The 18,964-nt window shown below is 62.3% G+C and overlaps 9 protein-coding genes across 9 annotated transcripts in view; 6 read left to right on the plus strand and 3 right to left on the minus strand.

Moving 5' to 3' along the window:
* Nucleotides 1-44, minus strand: part of RHTO_07941 (transcription factor) — a gene marked incomplete at both ends in the record, with an annotated part of 1,807 nt that extends 1,763 nt beyond the window's left edge. The window contains one exon of the mRNA XM_016421595.1: nt 1-44. This exon is cut by the window's left edge and continues 401 nt beyond it. Coding sequence (XP_016273707.1) covers nt 1-44 — 44 coding nt within the window.
* A 349-nt stretch (nt 45-393) lies between these two features.
* On the plus strand, nt 394-2,844 carry RHTO_07942 (endosomal SPRY domain protein; the record flags this gene model as incomplete). The annotated part of the gene is made up of 5 exons (XM_016421596.1): nt 394-705; nt 799-1,039; nt 1,101-1,439; nt 1,501-2,366; nt 2,437-2,844. The coding sequence occupies 5 exons, from the start codon at nt 394-396 to the stop codon at nt 2,842-2,844; spliced, it is 2,166 nt and encodes a 721-aa protein (XP_016273708.1).
* Nucleotides 2,845-3,173: 329 nt separating this feature from the next.
* On the plus strand, nt 3,174-6,148 carry RHTO_07943 (zinc metalloprotease; the record flags this gene model as incomplete). Its single annotated transcript, XM_016421597.1, has 5 exons — nt 3,174-4,391; nt 4,455-4,554; nt 4,613-5,485; nt 5,544-5,659; nt 5,717-6,148. 5 exons carry the CDS (start codon nt 3,174-3,176, stop codon nt 6,146-6,148), a joined length of 2,739 nt encoding a protein of 912 aa, XP_016273709.1.
* A 214-nt stretch (nt 6,149-6,362) lies between these two features.
* RHTO_07944 (uncharacterized protein) lies at nt 6,363-8,893 on the minus strand (the record flags this gene model as incomplete). The annotated part of the gene is made up of 3 exons (XM_016421598.1): nt 6,363-7,373; nt 7,490-8,149; nt 8,216-8,893. 3 exons carry the CDS (start codon nt 8,891-8,893, stop codon nt 6,363-6,365), a joined length of 2,349 nt encoding a protein of 782 aa, XP_016273710.1.
* Nucleotides 8,894-9,664: 771 nt separating this feature from the next.
* On the plus strand, nt 9,665-11,846 carry RHTO_07945 (cell division control protein Cdc6; the record flags this gene model as incomplete). Its single annotated transcript, XM_016421599.1, has 3 exons — nt 9,665-9,896; nt 9,952-10,486; nt 10,550-11,846. 3 exons carry the CDS (start codon nt 9,665-9,667, stop codon nt 11,844-11,846), a joined length of 2,064 nt encoding a protein of 687 aa, XP_016273711.1.
* Nucleotides 11,847-12,303: 457 nt separating this feature from the next.
* Nucleotides 12,304-12,975, plus strand: RHTO_07946 (uncharacterized protein; the record flags this gene model as incomplete). The annotated part of the gene is made up of 3 exons (XM_016421600.1): nt 12,304-12,582; nt 12,646-12,705; nt 12,763-12,975. 3 exons carry the CDS (start codon nt 12,304-12,306, stop codon nt 12,973-12,975), a joined length of 552 nt encoding a protein of 183 aa, XP_016273712.1.
* A 556-nt stretch (nt 12,976-13,531) lies between these two features.
* On the plus strand, nt 13,532-14,153 carry RHTO_07947 (uncharacterized protein; the record flags this gene model as incomplete). The annotated part of the gene is made up of 3 exons (XM_016421601.1): nt 13,532-13,780; nt 13,841-13,891; nt 13,947-14,153. The coding sequence occupies 3 exons, from the start codon at nt 13,532-13,534 to the stop codon at nt 14,151-14,153; spliced, it is 507 nt and encodes a 168-aa protein (XP_016273713.1).
* A 380-nt stretch (nt 14,154-14,533) lies between these two features.
* RHTO_07948 (uncharacterized protein) lies at nt 14,534-15,175 on the plus strand (the record flags this gene model as incomplete). The annotated part of the gene is made up of 3 exons (XM_016421602.1): nt 14,534-14,785; nt 14,846-14,902; nt 14,957-15,175. 3 exons carry the CDS (start codon nt 14,534-14,536, stop codon nt 15,173-15,175), a joined length of 528 nt encoding a protein of 175 aa, XP_016273714.1.
* Nucleotides 15,176-15,436: 261 nt separating this feature from the next.
* RHTO_07949 (oxysterol-binding protein) lies at nt 15,437-18,562 on the minus strand (the record flags this gene model as incomplete). The annotated part of the gene is made up of 9 exons (XM_016421603.1): nt 15,437-15,486; nt 15,553-15,819; nt 15,881-16,229; nt 16,291-16,471; nt 16,592-16,791; nt 16,865-17,713; nt 17,795-18,079; nt 18,146-18,288; nt 18,364-18,562. 9 exons carry the CDS (start codon nt 18,560-18,562, stop codon nt 15,437-15,439), a joined length of 2,523 nt encoding a protein of 840 aa, XP_016273715.1.
* Nucleotides 18,563-18,964: the final 402 nt, after the last annotated feature.

Consider the following 18,964-nt stretch of genomic DNA (forward strand, 5'->3'; position numbering starts at 1 on the left):
TGTCCCGAGTTTTGCAGGAAGTCTGGCTGTGTCCAGCTGTCCATGGCGCGCGTGTTCAGCTGGGTCCTGCGAGAGCTGGAGAGGGAGACGCGCGGTAGAGCCGCTCACCTCAGCGAGTCGTGGGAAGGGGAACGCGACAGGAGGCCACAGCAACCTCGTCCATCTCTCCCGCAAAAGCTGCTGGCTAATCGGAAAATACGGCAGTAATTACACAGGCTATTGAACACTTACGAGCACTCTGTCTGCCAGCCTTTCACAACGCACGCAGCAGAGGCGGTGTTTCCCCCCGCGTTCTCGTCGACGCCCGCCTCCTCCTGGCTCGACTCGCACACGACCACAGCTGGGACTCGTGTGCTTCACGCTCGCACACGCTGCGATAGTCTCGACGAAGCAATGCGACTGCCACGGCAGGCTACCGCTTCAACCCCCTCCACCACCGACCCCTCCGCCTCCGCCTCCGCAGCCCTCTCGCACCTCCCACAGCTCCTGCGCGACTCGCGCCCATCGGACATGCTCGACGCACTCGTCAAGTACGACAACAAAGACGCGCGGGGGACGGTGAGGCCCGTCGGCGAGTGGGAGGACGAGTGGCCGATCTCGCCGCCGACGCGGGGAGGAGGGGGCGTCTTTGATGGCGACAACGGGGGCGTAGGGCTGCCTGGTCCTGGGACAGGCACTACTCCCTCGCACCACCGATCCGATCCCGTGCGTTCCCCTCCCCTTCCCTCCTGCGATCCTACCTCGGGCTGACTCTCGCTCCTCGGACATCCCCTCTCGAACGAACCGAAACGCAAACAGACCCTCGCCGTCCTGATCCCGCTCCTCGTACTCCTCACTCTCCTCCTCTTCCTCATCTTCATCCTCACCATCGTCCTCCTCCGGCGCCGTCGCGGGATCGAATTGACAGACGACGGGTCGGGTCCGACGAACCTAGAGCGCGAGGATGAGGTCGATGGGGAGGGGGGACTGGAGGGCGTCGAGCAGAGGTGGTTGATGACCGTTGACGAGCCGACGCGCGTGGGGTACATGCGGGCGAAGGGTGCGTTCGGGCGACATTTCCAGGAGATTCACCAGAATTGACCCTGAGTTCACTCGCGCAGTCTGGCAAACGCAATACCCACCCAACTCGCAACCGACCGAAATCACCCTCACCCAATTCCTCTCGATCCAAGAAAAAGGCGTCTCAGCCTGGTCCTTCGAGCCAGACTACGAATCCAACTCGTCCGTCTTTGTCCAATCGCGCACCGAAATCTCGTTCCTCGCGGACGGGTACGGGATGGCGCCTGAGGAAGGAGGAGGATCGTGCGTCCAGAGCAACCTCCCGATCCCGAAACTGAACGACGTGTATTACTTCGAGTGCAAGATGTTTGAAAAGCCGGAGACGACCAACGTCTCGGTGGGATTGGCGACGAAGCCGTACCCGTCGTTTCGACTGCCAGGTGCGTGGGCGTGCGTGCCCGGTGGCATGACTTCGAAGCTGACCTTTCTTCTCGCGGACAGGCCTCAGCCGGTACTCGGTCGGCTATCACTCTGCGGACGGCTTCAAGTCGCACTCGTTCCCCTTCACCTCGACCTCCTACGGCCCTCCCCTCCTCGAAGGCGACGTCCTAGGCGTCGGCTACCGCCCCCGAAGCGGGTTGATCTTCTTCACCCGCAACGGCAAGAAACTCGAAGACGCCTTTGTCGGATTCAACAAGCACAACGTCTTTCCCACCATCGGCGCGGACGGACCTTGCTCCGTGCATGTGAATCTCGGACAGGCGGGATTCGTCTTTATCGAAGCGAATGTCAAGAAGTGGGGGTTGGCGCCGCAGATGGGGACCTTGGCGCCTCCTCCGGCGTACGGTTCGGAGGGGGGAAGTATCCTCCTCGAATCTGCGACCGCCGCCGCCGCTCACGCACCTGCATCGTCCTCGACCCCGCCAATCTCCCACCACCGCCGCACCTCCTCGCTCGTCGCCTCCGCCTCCTCAGCCGCCGCCGCCCTCTCATCCCCCACACAGCCCATCCGTCCCTCTCCACTCCGCCACTCCCACTCACGTCACACCTCGTCCGCCTCGTCCCGCTCGAATTCGAACGGGTCGGAAGGCGGCGAACGAGGAGAAGAGGAGGACGTCCATAACCCCCCTACGCCGGGGTTGTTGGATATCTCGTTGCATTCTATGCATCGGTTTCCGGATCCGGTGTATGAGTCGGATGAGGAGGAGCGGCGGGATGAGGTGGCGAGCGACGCGGAGGGGGAGGAGGAGGAGGAGCGAGAGGAGGGGGAGACGGTGGCGCTTGTGAGCCCCAGGCAGCAGGTGGCGGCGGATGGAGCGAGCGCGAGGAGCGTCAGTCCGCCCGCTTACAACCCTGTCGACCCCTACGTGCGTTGTCCCTCCCTTCCCTCCGCTCGCTCGCCTTTCTCGAGCTGACGAATCGGTCTGTCGCACACAGATGTACGCCCCCGGAGTTGCCGAAACGATCCTCGAAGACGCCTTCGCGGCCGCCGCAAACCAACAAGGTTCCTCCGCCTCACCAATCACTCCCTCCACCGTCGCAGGCTACCCCGGTTCCTCCTCCGCCCGTCCTCCCCTCCCCGGTCTGTCACCTCAACAAGTCGCTGTCGTCGCGCAGTTCGCACAACAGAGGAGGCTGATGCAGCAGCAGCTACAAGCGGGCGGAGGGGCGTCAGCGAGCGGGGCGAGTAGTCCGGGCTACGAGGCGCGGACTGCGGGCGCGGGTGATGCAGGTGGAGCGGGAGGAACGGGATCAGGAGGACTGGGAGGGCTGTTGGGTTGGTTGACGGGTCGGGCGCGGGCGGGCGCGACGCCTGAATCGCGCGCTGAGCAGGGTCAGGCCTGAGGCGCGCGCTCGCTTTCGACTCTCTTTCGCATGTTGTGTGTCGTTCTTGTGTGACTCTGGTTCTGTGATTTTCCCTCTTCCTCCTCCTCCTCGCTTGTTTCTCGCCGCACCATGGTAGATTCCCGATTCGCCTCCGCTCTTGCGGAGCAATGTAGCCCTTCCAGCTTGCGCTTGCGATCTCTGTCAGCTCGAGCTGCGAAGAGTGCTTGAGCGAGATGCCAAGGACCCGACCGAGGAAACGGTTGTCTTCGTCTCCTCCACCTCGCTTCATCTTCTCCTTGCTCCTTCAGCTGCTTTACGCTAGACAGAGAGTCTGAGACGCACGTCCGATGCGACTGTGGCAAGCCCCGAGCGCGTCGCTCGTCCTCACGACCCTCGCACTCACCGCCTCCCTCGCCAAGGCCGCCAGTCACCGCCCGCCACCGCTTCACGCGCGCGCCCTTTCGCATCCACAAGACCTCTCGATCTACATCATCCCCCGTGCGCAACTACCTGCCTCACGATCGCCTTTCGAGCGGAGAAGCGGCGAGTCCGTCGAGCGAGGGGGAGGGCGAGGGGTCGTGCGATTGACAGCCGGAGGGAATCCAGCGTGGGATGATCGTTTCCTGCTTTCGTTCATCGCGCACGACGGAGAACCCGTCACGCTCTCGCTCCGGCCGACGGCGGACCTTGTCCCGACAAATGGGGTCAAGAGTGTTGAGCGATGGTCGGACGACGAGACGGGCGAATGGAAGGAGCATGTGACGGTCCTTGCGAGGGAGAGTGTCAAGGCCTACGAGGGATGGGTGCTAGATGAGGAGGCGGACGTGCACAAGTGGGTCAAGGAGGAGCAGGCGGGTCTCGTGCGAGGCGCGGACGCAGGTTCAGGTTGGGCTAGGATCGTCGTCCTATCGACGCCAGACGAGGAGCAGAACCTGAGATTCCAGGGTACCTACTCGAAGGGCGGCGAGATGTTCACGATTCACTCGACCGAGCAGTACCTCCGCACGAAGGACGACCTCGACCCCGAGCCGCCGCTCGTGACGCCGTCCAGACGATCTCGCCGGGCGATCGGAGGCGCAGACGATGCTGTGCTCGCGCCGAGACACCCAGCGATGGTTATCGTCCGCGAAAGCGCGACGCTCAGCCCGGTCGAGCACATCTCCGCCTTGCGCAAACGAGGGCTTCCTCTTCCCGATCCGGCGACCCTCTCTACCGCCTCGTCTTGCTCGCACGACTCTCTGCCGTTCAACGTCGACCCCGCACACCCCGTCTACGCCAACTCGCATCACCTTCTCGAAACCTATTCCAACTCGTCCTCCCTTTCCTCGCCCTGGCTCTCGTTCCTCTCGTCGCCCTCGATCCAGCCATTCACTCCAGCCGACCACTCGACGCCCTTCAACTCGTACCGCTACGTCCCTTCCGACCGCCATCGGAAACGTCAAGGCGACGACATCAGCGGAGGGAGCGGATCGTCGTCCAACTTCATCAACTCGATTGGCTCGACGACCGGCTGCCCGAAGCAGAACGTCGTCCTGTTCGTCGGTGTTGCGGCAGACTGCACCTACGTGAGTTTGGCGGAGCCCGGCTTCGTAACCCGCCGCTCGCTCACCTTTGCCTTGTTCTCGTAGACGACTGCACAGCGGTCTAGCGACGCTGCTCGCCAGCAGATCTTGACCGACTTCAACAGCGTCTCGGCGTTGTACCAGCGCTCCTTTAACGTTTCGATCGGTGCGCCAAGCGCTTCCTCTCGCATTCGCTCAGAGACTCACTGCTTCTCCTTATGCAGGCATCGTCGAACTCGCCGTCATGAACTCGACCTGCCCGTCATCGTCCAGCCAGGTCGACCGCTCCAACCCGTGGAATCTGCCGTGCCAGTCCGGCTCAACCGGCGGGACTGGCAGCAGCATCGGCGTCGACCTCAACACGCGCCTCAGTATCTTCTCGCAGTGGCGTGGCGACAAGGGCGCGCACGACGGCGCAGGATTGTGGCATCTGCTTACGACCTGCCAAACCGGCAGCGAAGTCGGCGTCGCTTGGCTCGGCCAGCTCTGCCGGACCGCCTCTTCGAGCCAAGGTGGTCAGACGACGAGCGGTACAGGCGTGACGGCAGCAACTCGCAGCGAGTGGCAGGTCATCGCGCATGAGATCGGACACAACTTTGGAGCCATCCACGACTGCGCGAGCGGGTGCTCTCTGAGCGGCAACTGCTGTCCGCTCTCGTCGTCGACTTGCGACGCCAACGCCAACTATATAATGTCGCCCGTCTCGGAGAAGAACGTTTCCGCCTTCTCGCCCTGCTCGGTCGGCAACATCTGCACGACCCTCTCAAGCTCGCTGAACACGACCTGCCTCGCGACGCCCGGCGCCTCCGGCAACCCCAGCATCATCTCCCTTCGGAGCTGCGGCAACGGCATTGTAGAGAGCGGGGAAGAGTGCGACCCCGGCAGCGATACGAACGACCCTTGTTGCGACGCTTCAACCTGCAAGTTCCGCTCCGGCGCCGTCTGCGACCCGAAGAACTCGCTCTGTTGCACGACCCAGTGCCAGATCGCGAACAACGGCACCGTCTGTCGTCCTTCGGTCGATTCACAGTGCGACATCGCCGAGGTCTGCGACGGCTCGAGCGCTAGTTGTCCGGCCGACTCGTACAAGAAGGACGGTGGGTCCATTCGTTGCTCTTCCAGGTTTGGGCGGAACTGACGAGGATTGCCGCGCAGGCACTGGATGTGGCGGCGGTCTTTCGTGCGCATCGGGCGTTTGCACCAGCCGCGACCAGCAGTGCCGCAACGCCGGAGCGTCGATGGGTCTCACGAGGGCGTGCCCGACTTCTGCGGTGCGTTCACGCGCTCTTTGCCTCGCTCTTCGCCGCTGACGAGTCCCCATCTCGCAGTCCTCATCCTGCAGCATCATCTGCCAAGACCCATCGTCATCCTCAAGCTGCATCATCCTCGACCAAAGCTTCCGCGATGGTACCGCCTGCCAGAACGGTGGACGCTGCAAGAGCGGGTCGTGCAACAGCGGCTCGGCGCTCGACACGGCGAAAGGCTGGTATCGCGACCACCTCCAGATCGCGATTCCCGTCACCATCGTCGTCGGCTTGATCGTTCTTGCCATCTTGTGGGCGATTCTTCGCTGCCTGTGCTGCCGAGGCGGTCGCGCCAAACCCGCCAAGGGGCAGTCGTACTCGTCGGCGTACGCGACCGGTCCGCCGCAAATGGCGCAGAACGCCCCGTATGGCTACTACCCTTCGAATGCGCCGCAGCAGCAAGGAGGATACTACGCTCCTCCGCCCGGTCCCCCTCCAGCTCGCCTACGTCGATAGACAGACAAGCCTAGACGGCGCTTTTCTCACCAGACAGACACTTCTCGCGTCTCGCCTACACGGTCCTTTCGTCCCTTCCTCTCCTCTCGTTGTAAGACTACGCAGCGCAGCTATACCACCTTGTAGCAACTCCTCGAGCTTCTTCTCCTCGCTTGCATCGATCGGTGAATCGTGACAACAAGGCACTGCTTGCAAAGCTAGAGATGCGGGACGTCTAGGAGGAAGGGATGTAGGCGAGAGTACCGAGGGAGGACAGTCGCCTTAGGCCTTTCTGCGCCGTCTGGGGGATGCTTGAGGCGGTAGACGAGCCGAAGAGAGGGAGGCGAGAGGCGCTCGGTCGAGGAAGCGCTGAAGTCGTGGCTGGCAGCGGAAGATTTGGTGGCCTCTTCGCAAGAAGCGATGGGCGAGGAGCTGTGCGAGTAGGAAGAGTAGGCGAGGTGTTCGCGCGTACAGTCGGAGGGCGGAGCATCGAACGATTCGTCGAGGTAAGGAGCGGGCGAGTCTTGACAGGCGAGATGGATGGTGTCCGCGTGTCTTTCGTCGGTGCGGTAGGCAAGCGAGTCCGCCCGGTCGTTGGCGACGGGAGACGACTTGGCGACGTCGCAGCCGACGCCGTAAAGAGCGGTCGGAGGCCCTTTGACTTGTCCTCGACCTGCGCGGTTTGCGCGTCCTCCTTGATGATAGGCTTCTGCCCCTCCTCGTTGATGCGGTCGATGTCCCAGTCCGAATGACGGCGGACCATCGAAGGCGGGCGGAGAGTCGAGGGGCGTCGAAGGGAGGGAGTCGACTTGGCGGTGTGAAGCGTACGGAGACGAGTGGGCGGGATAGGCGAAACGTCGAGCGCTGCGTCTTGCGGGTTTGCCAATTCGAGACTCTGTCGCAAGACCTCCTTCTCATCCTCCACATCTCCCTCACTCGCCTTCTTCGTCCTCGTCCCGACTCTCCCGCCCACTCCCGCTCCAATCCCTGAACCGAGACTTCCATCCGTCTCAACACTAGTAGCCGAACTCTTCCTCCTCGCCGCCGAGACCCAACTCCACCCTCTCTCCCTCTCGCGTTCGAGTGGGGGCGAATCAAGACTGAGGTCGAAGAGTTCTTCCGAGTCGGAGGAGGCGGATGAGGAGGTGGAGGAGGCGAGGGATGAGGATGAGTGTGTGCGATTCAGGCGAGAGGAGGAGAGGGAGGGGAGGAGGGTGGTCGAGGGTTCGCGGGCGAGTTTGTAGGCCTGTTGGCAGGGAAGCATTTCGTCAATTCGTCATCTCGCTTCGCGCTCCGCGCTCACGGCAACGAGCGAGTGCAGCGAAACGGGATCATCGAGAAGACGGAATTGCGGGAACGCACCCTGTACCCGCCCGTCGTGTTCTCCTGCTGTCCGGCCCTCGACCCACCCGAGCTACTCCACGCACTACTCGCCCTACTCCCCCTACTAATTCGACTGACCACACTACTCGCCAGACTGGCCTTCCTCTCACCTTGTGCCTTCTCCCTCGCGCGAGCAGGCGAAGTTGATGCCGGTCGAGAAGTTTCCGGCGTCTGCTCGGCGGAAGGACGGAAAGAGTCGATAAGTGAGGAGAGTTCGGCCGTGATGTTCTCCATCCTGAGACTCTCGTCCGAATCCGATTCTGAATCGTCGGTCGAAATGGAAGTCGTCCTGCTCGTCCCACGTCCGAACCGCGCATCAACAGCCGACTCGTCCGACTCTTCTGAACCAGCTGTCCGCCCCACCCCCCGAACGCGAGAAGGCGACTCAGGCCAAGCGAATCGCTCCAACAGATGCTGCACATCTCGTTCTCGCTCTCGCTCTTCGCGGGAAGGTATAGGAGGGAGGGCGAGGGGTGGTGGTGGGAGAGGAGGGAGGGGTTTGTTTGTTGAGGGCTTGCGAGGGGAGGGGGAGGAGGAGGAGGAGGCGGTAGGAGCAGGGGAGAGCGGAGGTGTAAGTGAGGAGGCGATGGAGGATGAGCGTGGTGGGCGGAGAGAAGGTGATGGAGAGGGTGGGATAGGCTGCGAGCGGACGACGTACTCGTGAGCGCAAATGGAGAGGTGACGGGGAAAAGAGTAAAAACCTACGGGAAGAGGAATTGTCGGTGGTCCAGGACGTCGCGCGGGCTCCTGCTTCTCCCGCAACTCGAAAGCCTGCCCAAGGCGCTCCTTCCTCGGCCTTGGCGCCTCCATCCCGCGCGAGAAGCCATCCCCGCCCTTGACCGTACTCGCCGCCGACAAAGGCGGACTCGGCAAGGGCGACTCCGCCAGCGCGCCCAGCCCTAGCTTCGTCACTTTCTCCTTCGCTGCTTCGACACGTATGGCTGGAGGACGCGGGAACGCCGCCACGAGCGTCGAGAAGACCGCGGCGTCTTCTGCCGTCTCGGATTCGGCGTCGGAGGTGATAGAGGCGAGGGAGGTGGTTGTTGAGGTCGAAATGGAGCGCGGGCGGGTTAGAGAGGTGCGGATTGAGCGGACGGTGCGTGGCTGGGCGACGGAGGAGACTGGGAGCGGAGAGACGGCGAGCGGTGAGAGATTTGAGGCAGGTCCGCTCGTCCTGCTGGCGTATCCCTCCGCCTTTCCCCCTCGTTCGAGCACCTCTTGTACCCGAGAAGTCCTTTCGTGACTGCCATCTGCACCTGCGGCCGCTTTCCCGCCCTTGCGCGACCCAAGGACCCACTCTGCCTTCTCCCTGAGCCGCTCGCGCGCCCTCTTGTGCGGACTCGTCGCCTGGTCCACGAGTCCCGTCCGCTGGAGGTGCTCCATCTATCGTTGTCGTTCCGTCTGGACGAGTGGAAGAAGGCGGACGAGGGACGAGGTGGGGCGGGGTCGAGATGAGATTGGGCAAGGGACGGGAGGAGCGCAGCGGGAGTCTCAGGCGCCTGAGACGGCGGCGAGAGCTGGTCACGAGGAGGCGCAGGCGAGTACGCTGAGTGAGCGGGAGGACCTGTGCGGTCGAGCTAGCGCTGGTGTGCGGCTGGCTCGTGCGCGGACAGCGGGCCGAGATGAGAAGAAAGCGAGCAGAGGAGGGCTCGAGCGAGGAGCTTCGGCGACGTGGGGCGGGGACGGCGCGCGCGAGGAGTCGTGCAAGGTGAGTGGCAGGAGCATGCTGGGTGTTGTTTGGGCGCGGGTTCGGGCGAAGGAGAAGCGCAGTCGAGAAGACCCACGCGAGGAGAACCACGCCGCACCTCGACATCGCACGCATCGCAGGCCAGTCTGACAGGTCAAGGCGTGTACCCACACTGTTTGAACACTGTTGCGCATGGTCCTGCGTCCGTACGAGTGGTGTGAGGCGTGCGCAGAGTGGACGCATCTCGTCGACGAGACGCGACGCGAAGACAAACGCGAGTCGCGAGGGTCGGCTCGCTCTCTCCTTCTTCCACTCTCTCCTCCTCCTCTCTTGAGACTCGCAAGCTCTGCCACACTCGCTCGCAGACGCCCCGACACCCGGCCCACCCAGCGCAGGCCGCTCCACCCTCCCCCGCCCGCTCCTCCTCGACCTCCTCTCCACGCCCTTGTCACTCCCTCACACTCACCATGCTCGGCAAACGCACCCGCCAAGACGCGCCACTCGTCCTCTCCAAGCGCTCGCTCACCGCCTACATCCCCTCGACCAAGCCACACGCCGCGGCGGGAGATGTGAAGGCAGGCGCATCGGTCGCGATGGGACGGATAGAGTCGCAGAAGGAGAACCGCGCGGTGCAGGTGGGCGCAGAGGATACAATGATGGAGGTTGAGCGGGACAAACGCGCGCTGGACGAGCTGTTCAGTGAGTCGTTGCCGTTCCAAGTTCGCGAGCGTACTCAGGCTAATCCTCCTTGCAGCCCTCCCTACGCCTCCTCCGTCCTTCGAGCTGCCCGAGCCTTCCTTGAACGACGCGTCGCACGCACCCTCTCCCGCGCCCGAACCCTCTACGTCCCGCGGCATCCCCAACATCTACACTCACGCCTCCTCGCTCCTCACTCCCTCCTGCTCACTCGCCTCATCCCTCCCCCTCACAGGCCGCACAGACCAACACGAGACCCTCCTCGCTTTCCTCACTCGACGCTTTCCCTCCGTCTATGGATCTACCTCGAGTCGACCGGGCCCGGCGGCGATGTACGTCTCTGGCCCGCCGGGAATTGGGAAGACTGCGCTTTTGGCGTCGACAATCGCGGCTTTCCGTAGGCTTGTGGAGGACAGGGAGTGCGAGGAGGAGGTCGGCGTGTTGGTGGAGAACTGCGCAACGATTGCGGGTCAGGGGAGCGTGTGGGAACGATTAGGGCGGGGGTTGGGGATGGATATGGACTTGGGAAGCGAGAGGAGCGCGAGGAGGGCGAAGGAGGCATTCGAAGAGGGACTGAAGGACGGGAGGAAGTAGTAAGTCGCTTCGTCTCTTGCGTTTCTCGAGACCAGAGCTAACGACCGCCCGCTCTCGCTCAGCCTCCTCGTTCTCGACGAGATCGACCACCTCGTCTCGCCGTCCTCGTCAACCGCCTCCTCGTCGTCGTACCAGCCCGACCTCCTCTCCTCCCTCTTCGCCCTCGCCTCCACTCCCGCCTCGCCCCTCACACTCATTGGCATCGCCAACGACCTGACGCTCAAAGCGCTCGCTCTCCCTACCCTCGCGACGAACGTCACAGGCAAGGGCAAAGCGAAGGCCGACCCGCTCAACACGCCGACCAAGCCGATCAGGGTTCACTTCAAGCCGTACAGCTGGCAGGAACTCGTCGCTATCGTCGCGCAGCGTCTCTCGCTTCTCGCGCCTCAGTACCCGCTCGATCTCAACGACGCGTCCGTCTCGACTGTCACAACCGAGCAACCCGCAGCGGGCAAGAAGGCGACCTACCCCCTCATCGACAAGCCCGCGCTCGAGCGGTGCGCGAAGAAAGTCGCAGCGGGCACAGGCGACGTCCGTACGATGCTCGACGTCGTTCGTCGCGCGATCGCCCTTGTCGCAGCCGACCAATCCTCTAACCCGACCGTCTCGTCCCTCTCGACTTTCACGCCCTCAACCGCACCCAAAGCCTCGATGAAGCACGTCTCGGCTGCACTGGCGGCTTCGGCCGGTCTGACGGCTGCGCCAACGCTCGCGGCGAGGTTGGCGGCGCTGCAAGGAGGGCCGCACCAGCGCGTTGCACTCGTCTCCGTCGTCGTCGCCATCTCGCGCATCGACCCCTCTCAGCCCGGGCTCGACCGTCCCTCGACACCCGAAGGCCTCCGAGTCGTCCTCGACGAAGCCTACAAAGCGTACCGCGAGATCGTCGCTCGCGAAGACGTTCTCCGCGCTCAGGCGCTCGATGCGTCGGCGTACGCAGAGACGGTCGGGATGGTCGAAGATCTCGGTGGATTCGTCATTGTGCGTGGTCGACCCGGCTCGTCGCCTTCCTCGTCGCCCTCGTCTTCAAACGGGCGGGTCAAGCGGACTCCGACGCCGACCAAGACGAAGAAGCACGAGCGGGGAAAGATGACCGTCGAGCTCTCGCCTACTTCTCCGCTCGGCGAACTCGTCACCATCCTCACCTCTCCGCCGGCGGAGGGCAACGAAGCCGACGAGGACGAGACGAGTCGGTTGATGCGGCGCGTTATCGAGCGCGAGCGGGCTGACCAGCGATGGGCTGTCAAGCGCCGTTCGCTCGGTCGGGACGAGGACAGGCGGGCGGAGGAGATGCTCGAGGGCAGGGAGTGGGAGAAGAAGGTACTGGCTGGCGGGAGGAAGACGGGCGAGGCGGACGAGTGAAGGGGCGCTTATTTTCGATGAGGTTGCGGTCGTCGACACTATTCCACGCATATCGTATACCCTCTACGCATCTTACTGCATTCGCAGTGGTTCATTCGCAGGCGGGGGTGGTTGTCGAGGCGAGGTGGTTTGCGCACGACGGAGTGATGGCTAGCAGGGGGCTTCTTCGGCTAACACACCTATCTCGTCGACGTTCGCACTTGCTCGCCTCCTCCTATCATCCTTGTTTTGCGATAGGAGGGTCGCGAGGGACTCGCTTGATCCGTGGATGATCCGAGACTGCCGGAAGGTGAAGCAACGGCCCTCCTCCTCTCTCTTCTCGGCTCGGGAACGAGCGGCCGTGTATTGCGTCTCCTCTTGCGGACAGTCCGCGGACCTTGCTATCTCGCCATCCGCGCATCCGCTTTTCCTCCCTCCAATCATCCACTGTTGGCTCCGCTTCACCATCATCGACCATATGGCTACTCTCATTCCTCTCAATGCCGACATGGTCGCTTGGGTTCGTGGCGTCCTCGACGAGCTTCGATCCGACGTCGGTGAACAGCAATTCAACGCTTGGCTCGTGGCCGGCAACCGCGACAAAGTGATGGAGATTGCCCGGATGCTCCAGAGCAGAGGGGACCCACGCTCAGCGACAGCTCAGCACGCCAAAGACCTCACCAAGACAATCAAGGCCTTACTCACCTCCGTCTTCTACCTCAAGTTGTCGCTGGCTAACTTGAGGGCATCGAGTCCCGTGAGTTTGCCGTGGTCACACTCTCCTGCCTCGTAACGCAAAGCTGATGCTCTCGTACTGCAGGCCGCTTACCTGGTGCATTCGGCGGATATTCACACCTTCGTCTCCTGCATCCGACAAGCTGTCCGTGTTTGCACCGCCTGGCCAAGAAGCACAACTGACACTTCACTGCCCGAGCAGAAGGCCAACAAGTTTGCCACCACCGAGGAAGAGAGGGAAGGAGCCGCACTCGAGCTTTCTGAGTTCATTACGAGGCGACAGCAACAGCTTCTCACGATCTGGTATGCCATCATCGATGGCCACTCCCTCCTCAAGCCGACGATCGGTCGCCGGGTTGCCCGGATGCATGGCACGACGAAGGGGAGGTGGGAGAGGGAGGCGAGGGCGTCCTGAGGAGGGACTTCGGTGGGCCTCTCTGTCTTTCTCCATCTCGTTCCGTTTGCTTACGCCTTCATCCCGGAATCATCCTGCGAAGTCAATTCCTGGGATACACATCTGGTCATTGTGCGCCCGCTGTGCCGTATTTCGTTGTCCTTGTTCTCTATTGGGTCCTCCGCTTGCCTCCGCTCCTTTTTCCTCCGGTTCTCGCGTCCCTCCTCATGCAGATCGAGCTAGGCAAGCATGAACTCGCATTCATCAATGTCTGTTTGCGCTTCTGGCACGCTCCAGCGCAAGACCTCGATTGTGAGACGGCAATTCAGCAACTTGCGAAGGTTGCCCATTGCTCGCCTGGCTCGGCCGCGTTGAATGTCGTCCAAGTCCAGCTATTGCGCACGAGAGCCCGTGTGTGACTCCAGCCATGTTGCGACGAGGCCATCGAGCGGTGCGAGCGTCGGATGTTCCGCGGACTCGGGCGGCCAGCAAGATGTGCGACGCCTCACCCTCCTCTGCCTCCTTCCCCCTCCATCGGCTTTGCTAAAGTTCCTCTCCATTGCTCTACTCCAACGCGATGGCGAAACCCCCACGCCTCCAGAACTGGGTCCGCGGCTTGCTGGGAGAACTTGCGCTTGCGCACGGCGAACTGGACGCGTGGATTGCGCGGGAAGAGAAGGCGACCAAGCTTGCCAACATGCTGTGGTGGTTTCACACCACGCACCCGGAGGAGAACCAGCGCACCGGCGTTCCCTTCGAGCAGCGGGTCCGGGCCCTCATAGAAACCGTCTACTGGCTTCACACCAGCCTCGCGCATAACCACAAGGTGAGTACCAGCGCACGTGTCAGTGAGTGTGCTGCCTCAGGCTGACGATGCTTTCCGCAGACACTCGACCATGTTGGGCTGCTCTCGTTCACGATGGCAATTCAATCGGGAGTGCGTAACTCTGCTTGCGCTGCCAGTACAACACTGACACTGTCGGCATCTCTAGAAAGCTGGTACTTGGGATGTTCAGTCGCACCTAGCTGGGCTGTACAGGAGCGCCTGCGAAGCATTCGTCGGGGAATGGGAGGAGAAATGGCGGAACTGGGTTGGCCTCTATGTGCACTTGCTCCTCAAGCCGACCATTGCTCGCCGGGTCGCCCGGATGCACGGTACGACGAAGGAGAGGTGGGAGAGGGAGGTAAGGGCGTTCTGAGTGAGGAGCGAGATGAGGCCCCTTCTGCAGCTTCCATCCCGGGGCTGTCTACTTCAACCCCTGCAAGATAGCTCTGTTTCTCTGTCGATACACCAGCACAAAGCCTGCCTTCGTGTCGGGAGGACCGTCGCACATTCAGCTTTTGGGAAGGTCAGCTTCGCTCCTCTCCCTCGCTCCCGCTTTGCTCGCCCCAAGCTCGCCCGCTCGAGTGGCGCCTTCGCCAGTGGTGCACGTGCTTGCTGTGCCTCCTCTCGCGGGCAGTCCGCGGACCCACCGAGCGACGCAGCCGTCGGCTCTTTCTCTCTTCCTCTCTTCCTCTCGTGGCCACTCTCCCGCTTGTCGCTGCATCAGAAGCTGCATCGCTGGCTTCTGGGCTCAGCATGACCAGTTTCACGACTATGGAGGACGCCGTACATGCCATCTTGGAGGAACTCAAGGTCGAGGGTATCGACGAGCAGAACTTCAACGCCTGGCTCGCAGTGAACCAGCAGAACAAGGTGGAAATGATTGCCCAAGCTTTGCGAAGACTGAAGGACTTGGACACCCGTACACGAACGAAGAAGACGGACGCATTTTTGAGCTCCGTCTTCTGGTTGAAGGAGACGCTTCTCCTGGAGCCGACCTCCCTTCGTGTCAGTCGCGGTTCATAGCCATTCGAGGAGCACTCGCTGACAGTAGCTTGCTCCTCACAGATGGCTTACCTACGCACTGCGCATGTCGATTCTTTCCTCTCCACCATTCGAAACGCTGTATGTCGGAACTTCTTTTCCCTGTCTCCTGTCCTTGACACTAGTCCCGTCCAGACGGTCAGCCATTACAACTTCACTCACGCCATGAGGCAAGATGAGGAGGCAAAGGCAAAATTACTCAGGTTCCTGGCGGACTGGAAGAAGAAGATGCTGCGCGCCTGGTATGCCGTCTTCGAAGAGCGCTCCCTCGTCAAGCCGTCGATTGGCCGCCGGGTCGCCCTGATGCACGGTACGACGAAGCAGAGGTGGGAGAGGCAGGCGAGGGCGTTCTGATCTCGCGAAACCTGGTTGTAGAGGTTCCCCGACACACTCGTTCGCTGTCCTTACCGCCCTCTCTCCCGAGCGTCGTCCCGCGGTCCGTAACTCATCGAGACTGCCAAGCTTCTGCGAGAAGATCTCCCTGTTGCGACGAGAAGTTGCGAAGGGGCTAATCGCTGCTCTTGCTCCTCAGCTGCTGCCATTGCGAGACGACACATACAGCTTGATTGACAGCTATGCACAGATACGACGCACAGACAGACTCGTTGGTGCAACTCAGCAGAAGATGTCGGGATCTTCGAAGGCCTTTTTGTCGCGCGCCTCGACTGCGGTTGCGACAGATGGGTCAGCCACGCTCTCGATTCGGAGAGAAAAGGAAACAAAGGACGCACAGTACTTCCCCGTGTACTCCCACCCCTCGCCGCCCGCCGCCTTTGTGAACCACCTCGGCTCGCCCACCTTTCCCTCCTTGCGCTTCGCGCGCTGCTTCTCCTCGACCTGCGCCTTGAGCCGCTCCGCCTCGTCGACTTCGCCGCGCTCGAACGCGAGCTGGTCGGGCCGGAGACGCGAATCGGTCGGCGCGACGAGGCCTTCTTCGAGCGAGGTCGTTTCGTTGAGCGTGACGGCGAACGACGAGAAGCCGTAGTACCGCTCGGGGTCTGCGCGAGCGCGAGCGTCAGCAAGAGCAAGCACGAGGGGAGGAGTAGACCGGGCACGTACTCGGCGGGAACTCGGCGATTTGCCAGAGGCGGGTGAAATTGTTCTTGCCCTCCTTCTTGTCCACCGCGTCGTCCCACCTACCGACGAGCTCCACAGCGGTCTTGCCATCCGCATCGACGACCTTGCCGTCAATCTTGTTCCTCGTCAAGCTTCCGCCCCACGCCGAGCCCTCCTTGAACGAGATGGTGGCCTGCGCCGAGGACGAGTCGGTCGTGACGACGAGGTCGCCGACGACTTCGAGGTACTTGGTGCCGGCGACGAGGTTGCGAACGAAAGACGAGGGTTTGCGGATGTGGAACGTCTCCGAGTTGTCCGAGAAGCGGATGCAGTAGTCGCCGTGGACGAAGACCTTTTCCGCGCTTCCTCGTCAGCTTCGGAAGCCTTGTGAGCGAGCAGGAGACGCGACGCACCTCCATCGAGCGACCCCAGAACTTCTGACTCGGCGCGATGTGGCCGAATACCTGCCAGCCTCGCTGCGGCGCGTCGCTGTGGAAGGCAAGGACGGGCGGATGGTGCGAAACCTTTTCCGAGACGAACTGGAAGCCCTTGTCGGGGCGGATGCACTCGTACGTCTCGCCGAGGAGAGGGTTGCTGCGCGTGGCGGTGCGAGTCTTAGCGATCATACTCGAATGCGCAGCGCAAGAAACGTCTCGGCGTTTTCGCTGCGCCTCGAACGCCTTAAGCGATGAAACGAAGCACGTCGCGACTCACAAAGGCTTCCTCGAGCTCCTAAACTTGTTGCCCGCCGTCCCGCTGATCGCAAACACCGCAACAAGCGTAAGTCGCTCGACAGGGTCCTTGGTCGCCGCCGCGCGGTCGAGCAACTCCGAGTACTCGAGTTCCTCAGCGAGGCGCTGGAGAGCCGAGAGAGGCTCGTTCATCGTCACGGGGAAGGAGATGGTCGAGAGGTCCTGCGCGCCCAAGTCCGAGAAGAGTCAGCGTCGCTGGCCAGTGAGAAGGGAGAGAAGGGAGGCGACGGCGCACCTTTCCGACATTCTTCCTCAGCATGCTCAGCATCGAGAACTCGTCTCCCGCAACCGGACTCGGCAGCTGTTTCCTACGCTGGACCTGCGTTCCCTCCTGCAAGCCCTTTGCGACGCTTGATCCAACGCCAGCCCCAGCGGGTGACGACGCCCTCGTCGTCTCGGCGTCGTCCTCCTCCTCATCGGCAGACTCGTCGTCCTCCTCGTCCTCGACGATAGTCGACGCCTCACCGCCACTCGACCCACTCCTCTCCTCCATCTTCTCCTCTCCCTCCTCCCCATCCTCCTCCTCCTCCTCCTCATCATCATCACGAGCAACCCCCCTCCTCCCCTCCTCCTCCTCCAGCACAAACTCCCCAGGCACCGCATCAAACCAATCCTCACTCGCGTTTTCGACCGAAAAGAAGCTCGAGAAACTCGCGCGGCTTGAGGCACGGGTTGGGTGAGAGCGCGAGGCGTAGACGGGCGAGCCGGCGCGCGGAGGAGGAGAGGAGAGGGAGGAGATGGCGGTCGAGAGGTCTGCGTGTGATTGGCGCAAAGCTGAGACGGCGGATTGCAGTTGGCGGAGGAGGAGGTCTTGGGTCGGTGTGGGAGTCGCCTTGTCATCGAAGTAAGACGGCTCTTCCGAGACGGGCGACTTGGGTCCCGGCTGAGAGGTACTGTTTGACCGTTTCCCGAGGAATCGGAATTTGCTCCCACTCCCACTTCCGCTGTTGTTGGTAGGGGCAGGCGAGAGCGAACCAGGCGAGACCGACAACTGCGAGTTGGTCACTTGCTGCTGAGTCGGCTGGGGAGTGGGCGAGGAAGACTGCCTAAGTTCGCGCGCGAGCGACTCGATATCTGTCATAGGCTGCGCATGTCGCATCCATCCATCCATCCGTCAGTACCATTCCCTACCTCGGCGGGAGAAGCCAAGAAGAGGAAGACGCACCTGCGCCATCGCCCCAAGCGCCCTCTTGACCCTCTCCACCTCTCCGCTCTCCATCCCTCCCGACCCTGTTCCGCCACCAGTCGGAGGCTGAGGAGGAAGTACCACAGCACCCTTCTTGCCCCCCTGAACAGCCGCAACGTTCCCACCCTTGAATCCACCATCTTCCAGTTCCTGCGGCGGGACGGGGAGAGAAGCTTGTTGTTGGTGCTGGTGGTGGTGGTGATCTTGTTGCGCGAGGTTGATGAACCGTTTGAGCGCGTCGGCCCAGCGATCAAAGTCTTCCAACTATTCCCGCGCCACCCTCCCTCAGCGCTCGTCCTTGTTCGCGAGAAGGAGAGGGAGGGGACGTACAGTCAAGGCCTTGCAATGGTACACCGTGTTCCCGCCATCGATATGCAACGTCCTCTGCTTCCTCGACGCCGAGATGAATGCGAGTGAAACAAAGATCGAGTCGCGCAATGGAGAAGAGGGGTTGAACGAGTACGACAATGCGCCTGCAACACCAACCCTCCAGTCTCGTCAGGCTGGCAAGCAGATGGGAGAGGAAGAGGAGGAAAGAATGGACGGACCGGACGAAGAGAGTCGGAAGTACCTCCTCCCGAACCCCTGCAACGCCTTTCGTTTCTTCTTGAGCATGTAGCCTTCAATCACTACTTCCTCTCCCGCTGCGCCCGTTGCTCCTGCTTCGTCGGAGTTGGGTGAGGGAGAGGCGGAGGAAGAGGGAGGGGCGAGGGAGGACCGTCGAGGGCGGAGTTGGGAGCCTGCCATGCTCTCCTACCAATTCGTTCGACTGCTCGGGCGGCGGGAAGAGAGGAACGGAAGGAGGGAGCGGGATCCGGCGACGAGGTGGATTGAGTGATGAAGACGCGTCGAGCGTCTCGAGCGGGGAACGAGGCGAGGTTGATCTCAGACCGGCAGGGACAAGCGTAGATTCAGAGTCTTGTAGCGTATGGGCCACGAGCAAAGCGAGGAGAAGAGAGCGGAGGTCGTGTGCAAGAGAGCGAGGACGCCGACCGGCGAAGTGGTCGCTGCGACTTGGCGGTGGGGCTCGCCGACGTCCTCCAATCCTCCTGTCCCTCCCTCTCACGCCCTTCTCTCGCAATCACACGCACAGGACGAACGAAGGGATTACTGCAGAACGGAGAGAAGAGAGGAGGGTAACTACGAGGA

This window comes from Rhodotorula toruloides (assembly GCF_000320785.1).
Source record: "Rhodotorula toruloides NP11 unplaced genomic scaffold Scaffold9, whole genome shotgun sequence".
Classification (NCBI taxonomy): Eukaryota; Fungi; Basidiomycota; class Microbotryomycetes; order Sporidiobolales; family Sporidiobolaceae; genus Rhodotorula; species Rhodotorula toruloides.